The 16743-nt window shown below is 41.2% G+C and overlaps 1 protein-coding gene across 3 annotated transcripts in view; it reads left to right on the forward strand.

Annotated features, from left to right (window-relative positions):
- Positions 1–591: 591 nt before the first annotated feature.
- Positions 592–16743, forward strand: part of CPAMD8 (C3 and PZP like alpha-2-macroglobulin domain containing 8) — a 94042-nt gene continuing 77890 nt past the window's right edge. For 2 of the 3 annotated variants that reach the window (XM_005279029.5, XM_005279030.5), the window contains exons 1-8: positions 593–858; positions 4179–4330; positions 6030–6052; positions 14627–14792; positions 14950–15002; positions 15612–15629; positions 16276–16330; positions 16484–16597. In XM_005279029.5, the coding sequence (XP_005279086.2) occupies positions 776–858; positions 4179–4330; positions 6030–6052; positions 14627–14792; positions 14950–15002; positions 15612–15629; positions 16276–16330; positions 16484–16597 (664 nt within the window). In that variant the 5' untranslated portion in view covers positions 593–775. Of the gene's footprint in view, positions 859–4178; positions 4331–6029; positions 6053–14626; positions 14793–14949; positions 15003–15611; positions 15630–16275; positions 16331–16483; positions 16598–16743 lie in introns of all 3 variants that reach the window. The other variant, XM_065578362.1, reaches the window with a different exon arrangement.

Genomic DNA, 16743 nt, shown 5'->3' on the forward strand with positions numbered 1-16743 from the left:
GCAGGAGAGCGGAGGGGGTGACAGCTGAGGGGATCAGGGCTGAGGTGTGGAGGGGTGAAGGCTCCGATGCTGAGAGGGGTGGCAGCTCTAGGGCAGGGCTGAGAGCACAGCTGAGGGGTCAGGGCTGAGGGGGGACTGGGGTGTAAGGGCAGGAGACCCGAGGGGGGTGAGAGGGCAGAGCTAAAGGGGGGTAACCGAGGGGAGGATCTGGGGGGCAGCTCTGGAGGCATGACAGGGGCCAGGACTCCGGGATGGGGCGTGCAGGGACCGTGCCCTGGCGGCGCGGGAGCGGGCTCCCCCTGAATGCACGGGGCTTGGGCGGGAGAGAGACTCGCTGGTGTGTGGGGTCCGCGTCCCTGCCTGAGGGGACCGGAGCGAGGTGGAGAGGCCGGTTCCTGCCGGGGGGCTGCGTGGGGCAGGGCGGGGGTACGATGCTCCTGCCCCAGGGGCTGGGAGGGGGAGGCGCGGGGGTCCCAGCCCCCTCCCCCGGTCCATGCTGTCAGGAGCAGGCGGGGAGCCGCAGACAAAGAGCCGGGGCCGGAGCCGAGCGGGCACCGGGGCCAGGAGGGGCGGCCCGGGGGCGGGGACGCGGCGGGGGGAGCCAGGGGGCGGCGGCCAGAGGCACCGGGGAGCCAAGACCGGGAGCCGGGGGCTGAGGCTGTACTCGCCGGAACAAAGGCTCCTGCCCGGCCGGGCTCGGGCTGCAGGGAGCGCGCCGTGGCCTGGGGCTCCAGAGCTAGCCGCCCTGGGGGAAGGAGCCGCTCCCCGGAGCGCCATGCCCCCCACGGAGCCCGGCTGCGCCTGGTGGATTCTCCTGTCCCTCTGCAGCTTGTGCGGGGCTCAGCCCCCGGAGAGCCAGTAAGTACCGGCCTGGGGCCGTGCCCCCACCGCGCCCGGGTCACCGGCTAGAGACCCCCGGTCTGCAGCCTGGCTCTGGGGCATCGCTCCCTACCGCTGGCATGTGGGGAGCCCCCTAAGTTCTCAAGGCAATGCCACCCCTTTCTCCGGGCGGTAGTCATAACATCTCCACCTTTTCCTTCCCCCAGCACGGAGCAGATGCAGGTAAGGAGGGGAGGTGTGTAGATGGAGAAACCTTTAAACCCGTGTAAGGAGCTGTTGAAGGATGGCTCACAACACAAATAACCCTAAATCGATCCATGCAACATTCTCAGCCAGGGTCGCAAACTGGAGGAATATGCCGGAGGAAACAAATATATCTCTGATAGTTAATCATCATACAACGGTCTTTGCAAAAATCCAAACTCTCGAGGGGGCGGGTAATACTTGTTTGGAATGTCTTAAACACAACGTTGGGGCGCCTTTATGTACAAATACTTGTTTAATGCAATGGTATGAATATGGACTGTTAAATATGAGCTGTGATCTGCTAACAGGTTATTGTAATAGTTTGAGGTACTGTTAGTTGTCCTGGAAGGAGGTGTTTACTGGAAGAACATGTGAAACTCTCTTGCCTGGAAAATCATCTGAGGAGTTTTTGTTTGTTTTTAACTTCTGTGAAAATCTTCTCATCTACTTTATAGAAACTGAGTACACAGTTAGTTCCTGTGCATTATTTTTGTTTAGTTTAATTTTTATTGAGGTTTGCTTTGTTTTATTAGGTTGGTTTGTAACCAGTCCACAGTGAATAGCTGCTTTAACTAGATGCCATGAAGACTTCCTATTTTCTCTTGCTTACTAGAAAATATTTCACATCCTGCCAGTTCCTGCCAAGTTTTAGTGTAACCTGGCAGAGCCGTTAGTCAAAAGTTCTTACATGATCTGTCAAGTTACCATCAGAAGTATCCAAGCTAAACATTTAATTTTCAAGTACAACACTACTAAATGACTTAATTTAAAGACCACATCAACAAGCTGATATTCCAGAAAAAAAGTTAGAATTGCTTAAAACGATGTGGATACATATGTTTCATATACATTACTGCAGACCAATACTTATGTGACAGTTTAAAAGTATGCAGTATTTTTGTAGCCTGTCAGTCCCAGGATATTAGAGAGACAAGGTGGGGGAGGTAATATCTTTTATTGGACCAGCTTCTCTCCCCAACAGAAGTTGGTCCAATAAAAATTTGAAAGTAATGATTTAGTACTGGATGCAAATGAATTTTTCTCTCTCCTCCAAATAGATTGGCTGTGTTTTCCTTACCAAGGATATGCAGATTAGGTAGCAACCTGGTGAATTTTTAAACTTGCGTCCACAGGACGTTTATTCTCAAATTCTTTAAGTTCTAAGTATCCAGTGCAATCTGACTGAACTACCATAGAGAGCTGAACTTATGTTGGGTGTAATGGGATCTCCATGGCAATGAGGCCTGCTGAGAGAGAAACACTGGGTTGGAATTTGCTAAAAGGTGACTTGGGGGCTGTAAAACACCATCAACCTCATCCCAGAGTGATAATTAATCATGGACTAAAGTGACCCAACTGCTGGAACCATAGTGAGGCAAGTGGCTGAAATATGTTTTAAAGTGTGTGACATGAAAAATTATCTTATAAAAAATTCCATTTGGGGGGGAAAGAAGCAGAAAGATGTATGATGTCATAAAAGAGGATATAAATGTATTGCTTACAGTATCACACACCAAAGACATTGGAGACTGTAATGCAAGAGACTATAGTGCATACAGTCTATAAATTTATGGCATGGTGCCATTCAGTATGGGAAGATCATAAGCGTTCCCATCGTAACTGTACACAAGATTTTATTATGTATGGTTGTGAAGTCTTTCAGGGAAGTTTTAAAAGCGAAAGTGGTACTGTTAGAATACTTCTTCCAAAGCTGTGATTTTTTAAAATTAAACAATAAAAATTGGTAACACATTGTTCAAGATGTAGCCATTTTAACAGAAGCTGAGTGATGAGCAGAACTGGGAATGTGAACTCAGATCTCCTGACTCCCATTTCTAAGCTTTTACCACTAACCTCTGCTTCCTCTTTTAAAGCAGGGAAGAGGCGGGGGGTGGGGGGGAGGGAATTAAGGCAAAGGTTTTCAGAAATGGCTGATGATTTTGTATTCCTGAGTTTTCTTGTAGGTGCCCAACTTAATATACCTCAATTGAGCCTGACTTTCAGAAAGTGCTGAAGCACCCACCTTCTGAAAATCAGGTTCTCTGAGGTGTGTTAAGTTTGGCACCCAAAATAATTAGACACTTTTAAAAATGTGGTCTAAAGTGCTTAAAAACAGGGCATTATATATAATGCTAAACTGGAGGGCTCTGATTGATGTCACCAAATTCTTCAGTGTGCATCAGCCTTTTCATATACAGCAGACTGTACTTAATTGTGTATGTTAGTATGTATAATTAGGATGTCAATACTAGTACACTATAGTTGAATTGTACCAGTAATTCAGGCTCCTATTCGTGGCAATGTGACTGCAGTTCTATAAATGTGAATATATCTGATAAAGTACAGTGGAGAAACAGCTATATATTGCTGTGATATAAAATAATTGAGCTTAGTGCTGGTTTCAAAGTACTATAAAGTCTAATTAGTACAATACTTATTTTTGTTGATACTTAGTATCCTATATATAAGCCAAAGATACAAATCACACTTTCTGTAAATTTACAGCTAATGCTTGTTGCTTTATTTGTTCTATTGATGTTTGTCATGTGGAATTCTTTGGGTAGCATGCTGATGTAAACTGTAACTTCACAGGATCTCTTTGCAAATGAGCATTAACTAATGTACACATATCAGGAACTGCTATCTTGATTATTAGTGAGGTCCAAGGGAAATGGTGCCCAAAATGTGAACATGTAAAAGTGTTCTACAGATTGGCTGGGAAGCTGCCCTCATAATTAATATGAAGACTTGATCTTCAGAGACTTCAAAACCCTTATGGTGATGGCCCACCTCTCCTCGTTGGATCAAGATGGAACACTACAGTCACTTATTTTGTTTTTAGTAGATGAAGCCAGTGAAGATAGCCAGACTGCAATCTGCTCCATTTTATGCATATTAGACTGAGTCCCAAGCTCCTGGCATGTTGCCAAGGTGGCTGTCCTGGGGGCAGACTCTAGGTGACTGTATTACAGGATATTTTGCCCTTTTCTTTATGTTAATATTTTAAATAGTTTCATGCTGTTTGGCACCTTGATCACCTCACACTTTGTTGCTGTTTTCACTGACTATCCACTTCCAACCTTATTTCCCAGGGGCTATTTGATAGCAGCACCTTCTGTTTTCCGATCAGGCGTAGAGGAAGCTGTTAGTGTGACCATCTTTAACTCAATCAAGGAAACAACAGTCCAGATTCAGCTAGTGGTCAAAGGAGAAACAGTGGCACGAGGCCATGGAGCAGTTCTGGGTAAGTTCTCATTTATGGGAAACTGAGTAAGAGCTAGTGTACAAGCCAAAGTGCTGTAGGGAGCTCTTTAGCATCTTTTAGAGAATGGCTTCTAATAACGCTGAAGCTGGATCCATAATAATTTGTAAACCATTTATTGGTGCAGAATGTTCCCAGCTTTGATTGCACTGGCTTGGCTCTGGTTCATGGTTGTCTGAAATGATCAACACTGATGCCTTTGAAACACTAAGATACATGGAGAACTTAAATGCAGGTGATGCACTTGTATTCAAGTGGTCAAGTGGACATCTAGATTCCCATTGGAAACCTGAGCTTTCTCATTGAAGGAACTATATGTAGGATAAGAGAATAAGGTTGAATTTGAGGAAGAATATGACATCTCTGCAAAAACATCAGAATTCTTCTACCCCTGAATCTGAATTTAGTGGGGAGGCAAATTCTCCCCCTTCAAGATCCATCATGGAGACTTTCCTCTTCATTATAGAGAGAGGTGATAACTTTGGTGCAACTAGATACCCTTTAGTATTGATAATCAAATCCATCTTTCCTGTCTCGGAAGACAAAAGGGGCTTTGACTATGTCTCACTTAACACATTTGTTACAGTGTAAAACAAATTACACTGGTGAAAATGATGCTCAGCAGTGCTACCAATGATGGAAGCTGTAATGTAGACTGGACTCAGACAATCAACAGTAATTTTTACCATTATGTTTAACACTGCTCTATGCAAAGCTCAGAAGAAGCATGGATGCTGTGATCTTAATGACTGCCTACTAACTGAGGAAATCTCTGAAGTCTACCCTCTTGGTTCGTAAGCTTTGATTAAAACAGCTTCTGAGCTGGGATAAAGAAGAGTGATCCAGAGGTGGTTGGGTCTGGCAGAGCCTGTAATTTTATGGGCTGTGGCTGCCTCCATGAAAAGAGAGAACCAGATTTTGGTGGGCTTAAGAGTGTTCCTAGTCATCTTAGTTGGCTTTTATATGGGTAACTTTATTACAACTAATGGGGACTACATGCATAAATCCCTCAATCATCAGTAAAAGAAGTCATGATCCATAGAAAAACTCCCCTTTAAGATAGGTTTCCTTTCCTTAAGGGAATGTCTCTGGTTTTATATTTCTCCTTCTCCCCTTGCAAATTGGATCAGTCTTATTTTAGGTCCCAGGTTAGCAGAGAGCTGCGCTGGGCTGGCTACATAGATGGGAGTGGTATTTGTACACGTAGGTGATACATGCTAAACAGAAATCTTAGCTATGGTAAGATACAGCAACCAAAATAGACTTTATGGGTGTCTGATGAGGATGATTCAAGTCACAGAAAAGGACAGATCTTTGGCAGCAAAATATTCTAGTAAGCTTCCTTGTGGCCAACCCCCAACCTTAGTTGCGTACTCTAACCATAGAGCACTTTGCCGTTTACTCTGAGAAAAAGTTAAGAATTAACATACCCAGTCAGGCCAAGTTTATACTGAAGAGCCTAGCTATATATGGTTTCCTTCCTCCCACCTCTGCTGCTGGCTTTGCACAGTGCAGAAAAAAATATTTCCGGTAAATCAAACCATAATCAGGGGACCTGTCAGTTGGAGGCATCATGACAGTTTCCCTCCTCTGAGCCCTACTTGTCTTTGAAGTAAGTGCTTTAATTCAGAAAGAATAACACAATGCCATAACTCACTCTCTCTCTCTCTTTCTCTCTCAGATAAAGGGACAATCAAGCTTAAGGTGAGTGTCAAGTATTATTCATATAGTGTTGAGGAGAGAGAATATTCTAAGACTACTAGATAATTAGCAGCCAAAGAAAATGAGAATCAATTTAGGGCTGAATTAATAGCCTTGGTTTGTGCAGCCTTCATGATTATGTTTCATATGAACTATATATGCAAGAGTTGAGCAATTTATATGGGTGATTGCTCAATAACAAATTCATGACTAGGTTATTTTATAGATGTGGTGCTGTATAGGATATATAACTGACAAGGAATACAGGATGTACACAGAAGTTCTCAAAACATGTCAAGAAATTACTGGATATCCACTGAAAATCATTCCAGTAATAACATGTTCCTACTGATCTTCTGTTGCTACATAGACTCTTTCCTGGATTTGTGCAGGTTTTAACTTCTGGCATTGGTAATATTGCAACACAACCGGAAGTGAATAAAATACAGCCATATTAACTTTGGCTGCACTAGAAATATGGGGAAGTTACCTTTATGGCCAAGGAGAATCCATAGTGAGGTAAAATAATCATCATGCTTAATTTAAATGCAACTAAGGCAGAAAACCCTGTTAAAACAAATACTACAAAAAAAACCCACTATGCACCTATATAAGGAGATCATATGAGTTTTAAATAAATGGCGGAACATCTGAGCTTCATTCAAATGTCTAGGACTTTGGGATTTAAGACTGTGTCTTTTACATAATCAGGACATCCTGGGGCTGATTCCCCCCTGCTTTGCATCTTGCATAAATCATTTACCCCTGTGCCCAGTGAGCATTAAATGCTGCCAAATTAGATTTCACCACTTACTTGCATTGAAGGTAGTGACTTTACACCCACTTTGCAAAGGTGTAAATGACAATAGAGGTGCTAGGCAGGCCCTTCATATGTCATCTTTGCAAGATTGTCTCCCTTTACTTCCATGCTGATATCAGGTATGTTTGTATTTTCTAGGCTTCTGAAATATTGGATATAAATTAAATAATAATAAAGCCACGCCATATGTATTTTTAAGTGCCACCAAAACCTTTGGTTCCATAAGAGGTGTTTAAATATGCTATTCTGGTATATAATGTGATTATGATTTTCTATGAACCTTTATTACTGCTGTTGTGACAAAGTAGGAGTAGGAATGAAAGACAAAGTGGTGTGTTAACATATTGGATCTAATTATTTTATGCAGGACTTGCTTTGGGGTAGTTATCTCCAATGGGAGATGGAGGGTGGGGAACAAATCTTACAGTAATTGAACTGTGACATGTTTCTGGAATACTGGTAATACATCACTTTTAAGAAGCTTGTAGGGCTGTGGGGTCTGGATAATTCATTGGATTAGACTGGTGAGGCATGATTTCCCTTTACAAAAAACATGTTGACTCTTCCCCAAAACATATCTTGTTCATCTATATGTCTGATAATTCTGTTCTTTATTATGGTTTCAACCAATTTGCCTGATACTAAAGTTAGGCTTACTGGCCTGTAATTACCAGGATCACCACTGGAGCCTTTTTTAAAAAATAGGCAATACATTAGCTACCCTCCAGTCATCTGGTACAAGGATTGATTTAAGAGAGAAGTTACATTCCACAGTTAGTAGTTTTGCAATTTCATATTTGAGTTTCTTCAGAACTCTTAAGTGAATACCATTTGGTGCTGGTGACTTATTGCTGTTTAATTTATCAGTTTCTTCCACAATCTCCTCTACTGACACCACAATCTGGGACATACTTCAGATTTGTCACCTAAAAAGAATGGCTCAGGTCTGGGAATTTCCCCCATAGCCTTTGCAGTGAAAATCTATACAAAAATTTCATTTAGCTTTTCCGCAATGGCCTTGTCTTCCTTGAGTGCTCATTTAGCATCTCAATTGTCCAGTAGCCCCATTGACTGTTTGGCAGGCTTTCTGCTTCTGATGTACTTAAACATTTTTTGTTGATAGTTTTTGTGTCTTTAGCTAGTTGCTCTTCAAATTATTACATGGCCTGCCTTATTATACTTTTACACTTGGCTTGCCACAGTTTATGCTCCTTTCTATTGTCCTCACTAGGATTTGACTTCCAATTTTAAAAGGATGCCTTTTGCCTCTAATCACTTCTTTTATTCTGCTGTTGAGTTATGATACCATTTTTTTTGGTCCTCTTACTTTCAAAAAAAGAGTTATACATTTAGTTCGAGCTTCTATTATGGTCTTTTTTAATTGTCTTCATGCAGTTTGCAGGCATTTCACCTTTGTGACTGATCTTTTTAATTTCTGTTTAACTAGCTTCCTCATTTTTGTGCAGTTCTCCTTTTTGATGTTCAATGCTATTGTGGTGGGTTTCTTTCACCCTACAAGGATGTTAAATTTAATTACATTATGTTTGCTGTTATCAGCTGATATTGTTTGCTGATTCAGCTATATTCACCTCTTGGACCAGATCCTGTGCTCCATTTAGGACTAAATCAAGAACTGCCACTCCCCTTGTGGGTTTCAGGACTAACTGCTTCAAGAAGCAGTCATTTATGATGTCTAGATATTTTATCTCTGCATCCCTTCCTGAGGTGCTATATACCCAGTCAATATGAGGATAGTTGAAATCCCCTATTATTATTGGATTTTTTGCCTTTGTAGCTTCTCCAATCTCTATTTCACAGTCACTGTCACCATCCTGGTCAGGTGGTTGATAGTATATTCCTACTGCTATACTCTTTTTGGTCATATCCCGAAGTTTGTTGTTCCTGCTCTGCAGTTTGCCTGTGACTGATATTCATGCTGTTCTGTCCAGTGTTTAAATTGTGCTTGGGAATCCGGTTGCAGGAGGGGTCTGAGACATTTCTTCTTCTTTTTTATGTAGTCAATGTACTGATCCAAATGCACTTCTCCATTACCACCTATCCTTTCATAGCAAGAAGACATAATGTGAGGGGAACTATAGATAATATCCATAGTTAGAGAAGCCTCTGTAGACTTGTTCACCCAAAGCTTGCATCTCACTATTGAATACGATCTGCAGTCATTACTGATTTCATACTTTGATAAAGGCAGTGTATTGCTCCCTTTCACTTTTCAATTGTCTTGAACTGATATCATAATGTCACTCTGTGACATGTTTTTTATATTTGTGTTTTCATCTAAAGAGACTTTGTTGTTGTATATTTGGTTTGTATGTTTGAAACAAAGGGATAATTGTAACTGGAGTGAGTGTGCAAATGTGGGTCATTTCTTTCAGTAATGCCATATACTTTATAATAGGCTTAATTATTTCTCTATGTAAAACACTTGGGGCATATCCCAGAGCGTTAGCAAGCATCCAAAGAATCTACTCTCAATTTCTGAGGAGCATAAAATGTTTAACTTGGTGGTGCAGCTGAGTCTCACTCTTTTATATAAAGAAGAACAGGAGGACTTGTGGCACCTTAGAGACTAACAAATTTATTAGAGCATAAGCTTTCATGGACTACAGCCCACTTCTTCGGATGCATATAGAATGGAACATATATTGAGGAGATATATATACACACATACAGAGAGCATAAACAGGTGGGAGTTGTCTTCCCACCTCTGAGAGGCCAATTAATTAAGAGAAAAAAAACTTTTGAAGTGATAATCAAGCTAGCCCAGTACAGACAGACAGTTAGATAACAAGTGTGAGAATACTTACAAGGGGAGATAGATTCAATGTTTGTAATGGCTTAGCCATTCCCAGTCCTTATTCAAACCGGAGTTGATTGTGTCTAGTTTGCATATCAATTCTAGCTCAGCAGTTTCTCGTTGGAGTCTGTTTTTGAAGTTTTTTGATCAAAAACCAGTGGGAGAACACTTTAACCTGTCTGGTCATTCAGTGACAGACCTGCGGGTGGCTATATTACAACAGAAAAACTTCAAAAACAGACTCCAACGAGAAACTGCTGAGCTAGAATTGATATGCAAACTAGACACAATCAACTCCGGTTTGAATAAGGACTGGGAATGGCTGAGCCATTACAAACATTGAATCTATCTCCCCTTGTAAGTATTCTCACACTTGTTTTCTAACTGTCTGTCTGTACTGGGCTAGCTTGATTATCACTTCAAAAGTTTTTTTTCTCTTAATTAATTGGCCTCTCAGAGGTGGTAAGACAACTCCCACCTGTTTATGCTCTCTGTATGTGTGTATATATATCTCCTCAATATATGTTCCATTCTATATGCATCCGAAGAAGTGGGCTGTAGTCCACGAAAGCTTATGCTCTAATAAATTTGTTAGTCTCTAAGGTGCCACAAGTCCTCCTGTTCTTCTTTTTGCGGATACAGACTAACACGGCTGCTACTCTGAAACTCTTTTATATGTGATCACTTTCATCTGTGGTGAGTGTGAAACTCCTGTAACCCTTCTATCAAGTGGTGTAGACAGAAACAAGGGCTGGGTTCAATATCTAGTGGTTCCTTTTAATGTTACAAAACAGACCTGGCTTTTGAACCTCCACCCAGAAATCTGAGAAAACCAAACACCACCACTAGGTGCCTCTAAGAGGCAATTCTTGCCTACTCGCAAGTACTGAGTCTGTGTATAATAAAAGAAAACTTATTAAAAGGGAGAAGGAACTCAGCATTAATTTGGGAAAACACCATAACAATGTTTCAAAAGTATGCAAACCATGAGTTCACACCCACCCCACAGTATCTTGGGCAGTAGTCCTTTGCCTCCATTTTCCATCTTGTGATGTTGAAGTCTGATGGGTGAATGATCCTTTAACACACCACTCCCCTTTTCCTCTGCTGCACCCACTCACAGTTGGTTGTTTGAAGTAAAAATCCCAGAATTCAGGATTTGTTCACAGGGGTTCACCTCCCTGAAAGGGGGTTGAGCAATGTTACTTCTTCCTGCTGTTGTTGTCTCTGCCATCTTTGCTGCTGCTCACCACTGTCTCTGCCATCGCTTGCTGCTGCTCTCTGCTTGCCACTTGCTACTGTCTCTACCAGCAATGCAGTGTTCTGAGGTTCCACCACTTAGCCAGCTCTTAGTGATTTTACCAAGTAGCGAGGAAACTTACTACTGCTGTATCCTCTGCATTGTTTTTCATTGCACACTGTCCCCTTCTACCCACTCATCAGTGATTTCAGTTCTAGTGATCCCTGAGCAGATACAAGGACTCTATTTGACTCTGATCAGTTCTGTCTTTAAATGCCAGAAGTACAGGTCTGTCACATCTTACGCGCATTTAACATGCACGATTTCAACTTTACACCGTCAGCAAAAAAAAAAGGAGAAAAACAACAATTTTCTTTTGCCTTTCCACAATCTAAATGCATTTGCCCTGCATTTGATCAGGAGAGCAGTGATGCCCAGCCACATTTCAGGGGACACTGAGGGAAAAGAGTTCTATACTCTCAGAACCTAGTAAATACTGCTCCCCCAAAGAGCCTACCTTGACCTTGCAAATAGCAATTATGTCATTGAATAAAATAGCTTCTCATCTCTGTACCAAATGTGTGAAACAAATATTAAAAATGTTTCTGGATAACAAAATAATGACACAGAGACCTGAGAAAGATGATTGTTATTTTTTTCATAGTTGCACTTTGGGACCCCATTGTACTAAACATTGTTTATTGCATAGTTAGAGACAGTCCCTGCCTCAAAGTGCTTACAATCTAAATAGACAAGATAAACGATGAGTGGGAGAAAGGAATTACTTTTTCCCCAATTTACAGATAGAACAAGTCACTGAGTCTGTGCCTTATTTCCCTAAGTCACAGAGGGGGTCAGTCCAATCCCTTGACCAAAAGACCATCCTTCCTCTCCCAGATTTATAATATCAAGGTTTAGGTTTTGTTTCTTTATGAATACATTGTTTTTGCAAGGTCTGATGTCTTCTGAAATCCTGTACATTTCCTGCTGTCTCCTCTAAAGTCTTGTTGCTTCCTCAATCCAATGTATCTCATTTGGACTTTGTCTTGCTATTCTGCATTAATCAGATTCCTTTAGAGCAGATTGTTCTTTCCAAGCTCAAATTATCCTTGATATGCTGAGGAAATTCAGATTTATTAGACTTTCGGTCTGATTTTTGGGGTATGGTGGTGATGCTTTGGCAAGGAGAATGGCAACATATCTTAAATATAGAGAAGTCCAAAGCCACCTGAATTGGTCTATGATGTCATTGATTATCATTCCTTTTGACATAGTTTCCTTTTATGGACCATGATTATTCCTTCAACAATTGCTAAGAGGTTTATTTGGATGGTGGATATCCTTTACCTTAGTTTATCTTGTTAGGAGTAAGTGCGGTCTGTAGTGAAGCACTGATTTTTATTGCTGAAAGGGTAGTGGTGGAGTTCAGTGCTAGAATCTCTAGATTGGCAGCAGCTAGCTTCTTCAAATGGACTTATTTCTTAGCGTTCACTTATTTAATCTGGCCTTTGGTGACGGGCTGCCATCTGCCTTGACTTTCCCACTGACAGCAATAGCAGTTCTGTTTGTGGATCCATGTTCAGCATGCTGTAGCTTTATTAGTCAAATGTGCTGGCCAGAAATAGAATAGAATTGTAGAAATGTAGGGCAGGAAGAGACCTCAAGAGGTTATCAAGTCCAGCCCCATGGACTGAAGCAAGACCAAATATACCCAGATCATCCCTTCCAGGTGTTTCTCCAATCTATTCTTAAAAACCTCCAATGACAGGGATTCCACAACTTCCCTTGGAAGCCTGTTCCAGAGTTTAGCTATCCTTATAGTTAGAATGTTTTTCCTAATATTAAATCTAAATCTCCCTTGCTGCACATTGACTCTTTTTCTTCTTGTCCTACCTTCAGTGGATATGGAGAACAATTGATCACCGTTCTCTTTATAATAGCCCTTAATGTATTTGAAGACTTTTATGAAGTTCCCCATTCAGTCTTCTTTTCTCAAGACTAAACAAGCCCAGTTTTTTTAGTCTTTTCTCATAGGTCAGGTATTCTAAACATTTTTATCATTTTTTATGTTCTCCTCTGGTCTGTCTCCAATTTATCCACCTCTTTCATAAAGTGTGGTGCCCAGAATTGGCCTCACCAGTGTTGAGTAAAGTGGGACAATTACCTCCTGAATCTTGCACAAGACATTCCTGTTAATACACCCCAGAATGTAATAAGTAAGGTTAATGTACGATGTAGTATGTTAACATTTTATAATATCATTGCCTTAATATATATATAATATAAATATATATATATATTTAAATACACCCCAGAATGATATTAGTCTTTCTTTCAACTACATCACATTGTTGACATGTAGCATAGAACCAGGCAAGGTCACGGTGGTATTATGAGTCACTTGAAAAAGTAAAATAATAAAATTGTCCCATTGTACTCACTCTGTTCAGTTCTCCTATTAAGAACATAAGAAGTGTCCTTCCTTTCTGATCACTGCTGGGTCCCAAGATGTGTTAACACCAACCAGAGAATCTGGCCCTGTATGATAAGGAAAGGATGTGCTCTTCAAATGTCTGCGGAGATGGTCTCTAGTGCACATATGACCTTACTTGTATGAACCTGCTCTATTGGGTCACCTCTTTCCCTTTACTCTGCTTCTGGAATTTGCACACCATTATGATGGGCTTTTTTTCTTAACATCAATTTAACCCTAATTTTAAGAACAGGGTAAAGATCTTAAACCAGGGGTTCTCAAACTGGGAGTCAGGACCCCTCAGGGGGTTGCAAGGTTATTACATGGGGGGTCGCGAGCTGTCAGCCTCCACCCCAAGCCCTGCTTTGCCTCCAGCATTTATAATGATGTTAAATATATAAAAAAGTGTTTTTAATTTATAAGGGGGGTTGCACTCAGAGACTTGCTATGTGAAAGGGGTCACCAGTACAAAAGTTTGAGAACCACTGTCTTAAACTGTTGGAAGATTTCACTGCTTAGTTCTTGAACCTGATTAGCTAGAATTCAGGGAGTTCAGGTCAGCAAAAGATGCATAGGCAGGTCAGATACTGCTTTGCTTTGGGTGATGGAGGAAAGGAGAGAGGGCTTCATGTTGTGATACTGACATAACTATGCCTCTCTTAAAGCTTGCCTTTTAACTCTAAAATGTCTGTGTTTTGTATTTTCTACTGACCACGCGCGCATATACATACACAACGTTACACACAGATTTAGTGGGTGTCTCTTCCCTTCATCTTTAGATGGGGTGGTAATTTGTTTGTATTAGTTTTGCTGCTGAGGCTTTGACATGAATAAACCATGATAATACTAGTCCTGCCTTGAGTGCAGGGGACGGGACTGGACTGGAGGATTGGACTGGAGGGATAGCTCAGTGGTTTGAGTATTGGCCTGCTAAACCCAGGGTGGTGAGTTCAATCTTTGAGGGGGCCATTTAAGGATCTGGGGGAAAACAAACAAACACACACACACCACTAACTGTCAGGGACAGTATTTGGTCCTGCTAGTGAAGGTAGGGGACTGGACTCAAGGTCCCTTCTAGCTCTATGAGATAGGCATATCTCCATATATGATTATTATTATATTATGACCTCTCAAGGCACCTTCCAATTCTATGATTCTATGTTCTCCCCTGTAAGCACAAAGACTCTTTCAAGTCCTGTTTCTTCCCCACCTTGTGGTCTGTTTTCTAGGTGCCTTCAGGGCTTCGTGGACAAGCACATTTAAAAGTCTGGGGAAACCGGCACCTAACGGAGGAAGGTTACATCTTTCATAACTATACCACAGTAACCATAGATAGCAAAGGGTCATCGGTGTTCATCCAGACTGACAAGCCTGTCTATAAACCCAAGCAGAAAGGTAAAGTAGCCTCTGAGAACCTCACAGTCTCCACTTTTGCATGCAAAAACTTTAATACTTAGACCAGAACTCCTTTTAAGAATAATCCCTGAGACCACAACTCTTGTTGAGTACCAGCTCTGATGATTAATGAATTTTCCCTTTTCTCCCTTTATAGTGCTGATAAACCTGTTTACGGTCACTTCTGACCTGCGACCGATCAATGAGAAGGTAAGTGAATAGCTTTCCTTCCCATTGTAAAATGTCTGAAGTGTTCAGCATTTCTTGTTTATCACATACATACATGAAGTTACACAGCAATGTAGGTAGTGGATGTTCCCTTCATCTTCAATTGCTCTGGTATCTCCTACTATGGGGTGTTATAATTAATGTGTTTGCTAGGATGTTGTAGTTTTAAGTTTAGTTTCTGAATTTGGCCACATTGTAGCCAAAGGGTAGGAGTAAGTGATAATCTGTAGTTGCTTTGTGTAGGTGTAATACTATAGTGAAATAAAACATAATTAGGCCAAAGCAGCTGTGGAGGAGGAGTGTTTGAGGGAATAGCACTTTGACACTGATATTACGGGAGCACCCAGAGGCCAGGATCAGTCACTTAACCAGAGGTCTGAAGGGCCAGTTTTCAAGTCAGATGTTTGAGTGAAATGGTTGTTTGACCAAACTGCTCTTTCACATGAGTGGATATTACGTGTCCCTTCTACACCAACATGCAGGGGCCAGAAGCTCTGTGGCATACCCTGCTTATGCCAGCCTCACATCTTCTCACAAGATAGAAAAATACGGCTTTGTCTCATGGGTGTTTTTATTCTTTGTTTCTTTCAGATTGAAGCCTACATAGTCGTGAGTATCCATCATTTAGCAAGTGGCATCATTACACAGGGTCACTGAGGCCTCTCTGAAGGGAGCAGGTCACAAGTTCATGCTCTGCCAAATCTATCATCACCATCTCTGCTTGGAGTTCAGAAATGTTTTTCCATAAATGCCTCTTCAGGGGAAAACTGAACAAATTGGTTGCATCCACTGGGGTTAATGAATATAACAACCTTACCCATCTCTCTCATTTTCCTTGTTCAGTTACATTCCTATGCTGCACCTGGCTGGGGTAATATGATTATCTTTGCACCCAGACTTACGGTAATGGATGCATTTGAAATGCATGGAGATGGAGAGATCTTGCTAGATTACTCATATACCCCTCTCCCTTTTTTCTTTGTTTTGAGGGGAATGAGGGACCCTTTCTTTGACCATCCTCTTTTAACTAATTTCTTTATTTGACAAGAAATGGAAGAGCTGACCCCATGGTGTGACTGACTGGCTTTAGTACTGACACAAAATATCCCAAGCAATGGATTATTATTGTTTTTTAGACGATTGATGCTAATTATTTGTGTGAAAGTGAAATTGTTTGTTGCAGGCTGACAGTTAAAAGTACTAGTGAAATTTACCTTTTTTGTGATAATGTCTCTTGTCCTAAACCATTTTTTAGGATCCTCGGGGGTCTCGGATGATAGAATGGAGCAATCTGAAGCCATTTTGTTGTGGTAAATTTCTGCCTGTTACAGTTTAGCATAACTTTATTTTCCTCTGCTAGCTAACATTAATTTCTGCCTTTTGGGGTTTTTTATTGAAATAAACCTTTACAGAGATTGACTGATATTCAGAGAGGGCTCACAGTGTCTTTTCTTCTCTCCTAGGTATTGTAAATATGAGTTTCCCTTTGTCTGATCAGCCAGTATTTGGCGAGTGGTTTATCTTTGCTGAAATGCAAGGGCATGCATACAACAAATCCTTTGAAGTTCAGAAATATGGTGAGTTATTGCCTGCAAGTCAACTTTGATCATAATCCCAAAAATATTTAGAATACTGACACTATGAAATATTTTTGATTTGAGCTGAAATAATCAAGAAATGATGTATCAAAAATTGCAGTAGAAAAAATTCCTGTCAGATGTAA

Source organism: Chrysemys picta, chromosome 25, assembly GCF_011386835.1.
Source record: "Chrysemys picta bellii isolate R12L10 chromosome 25, ASM1138683v2, whole genome shotgun sequence".
Classification (NCBI taxonomy): Eukaryota; Metazoa; Chordata; order Testudines; family Emydidae; genus Chrysemys; species Chrysemys picta.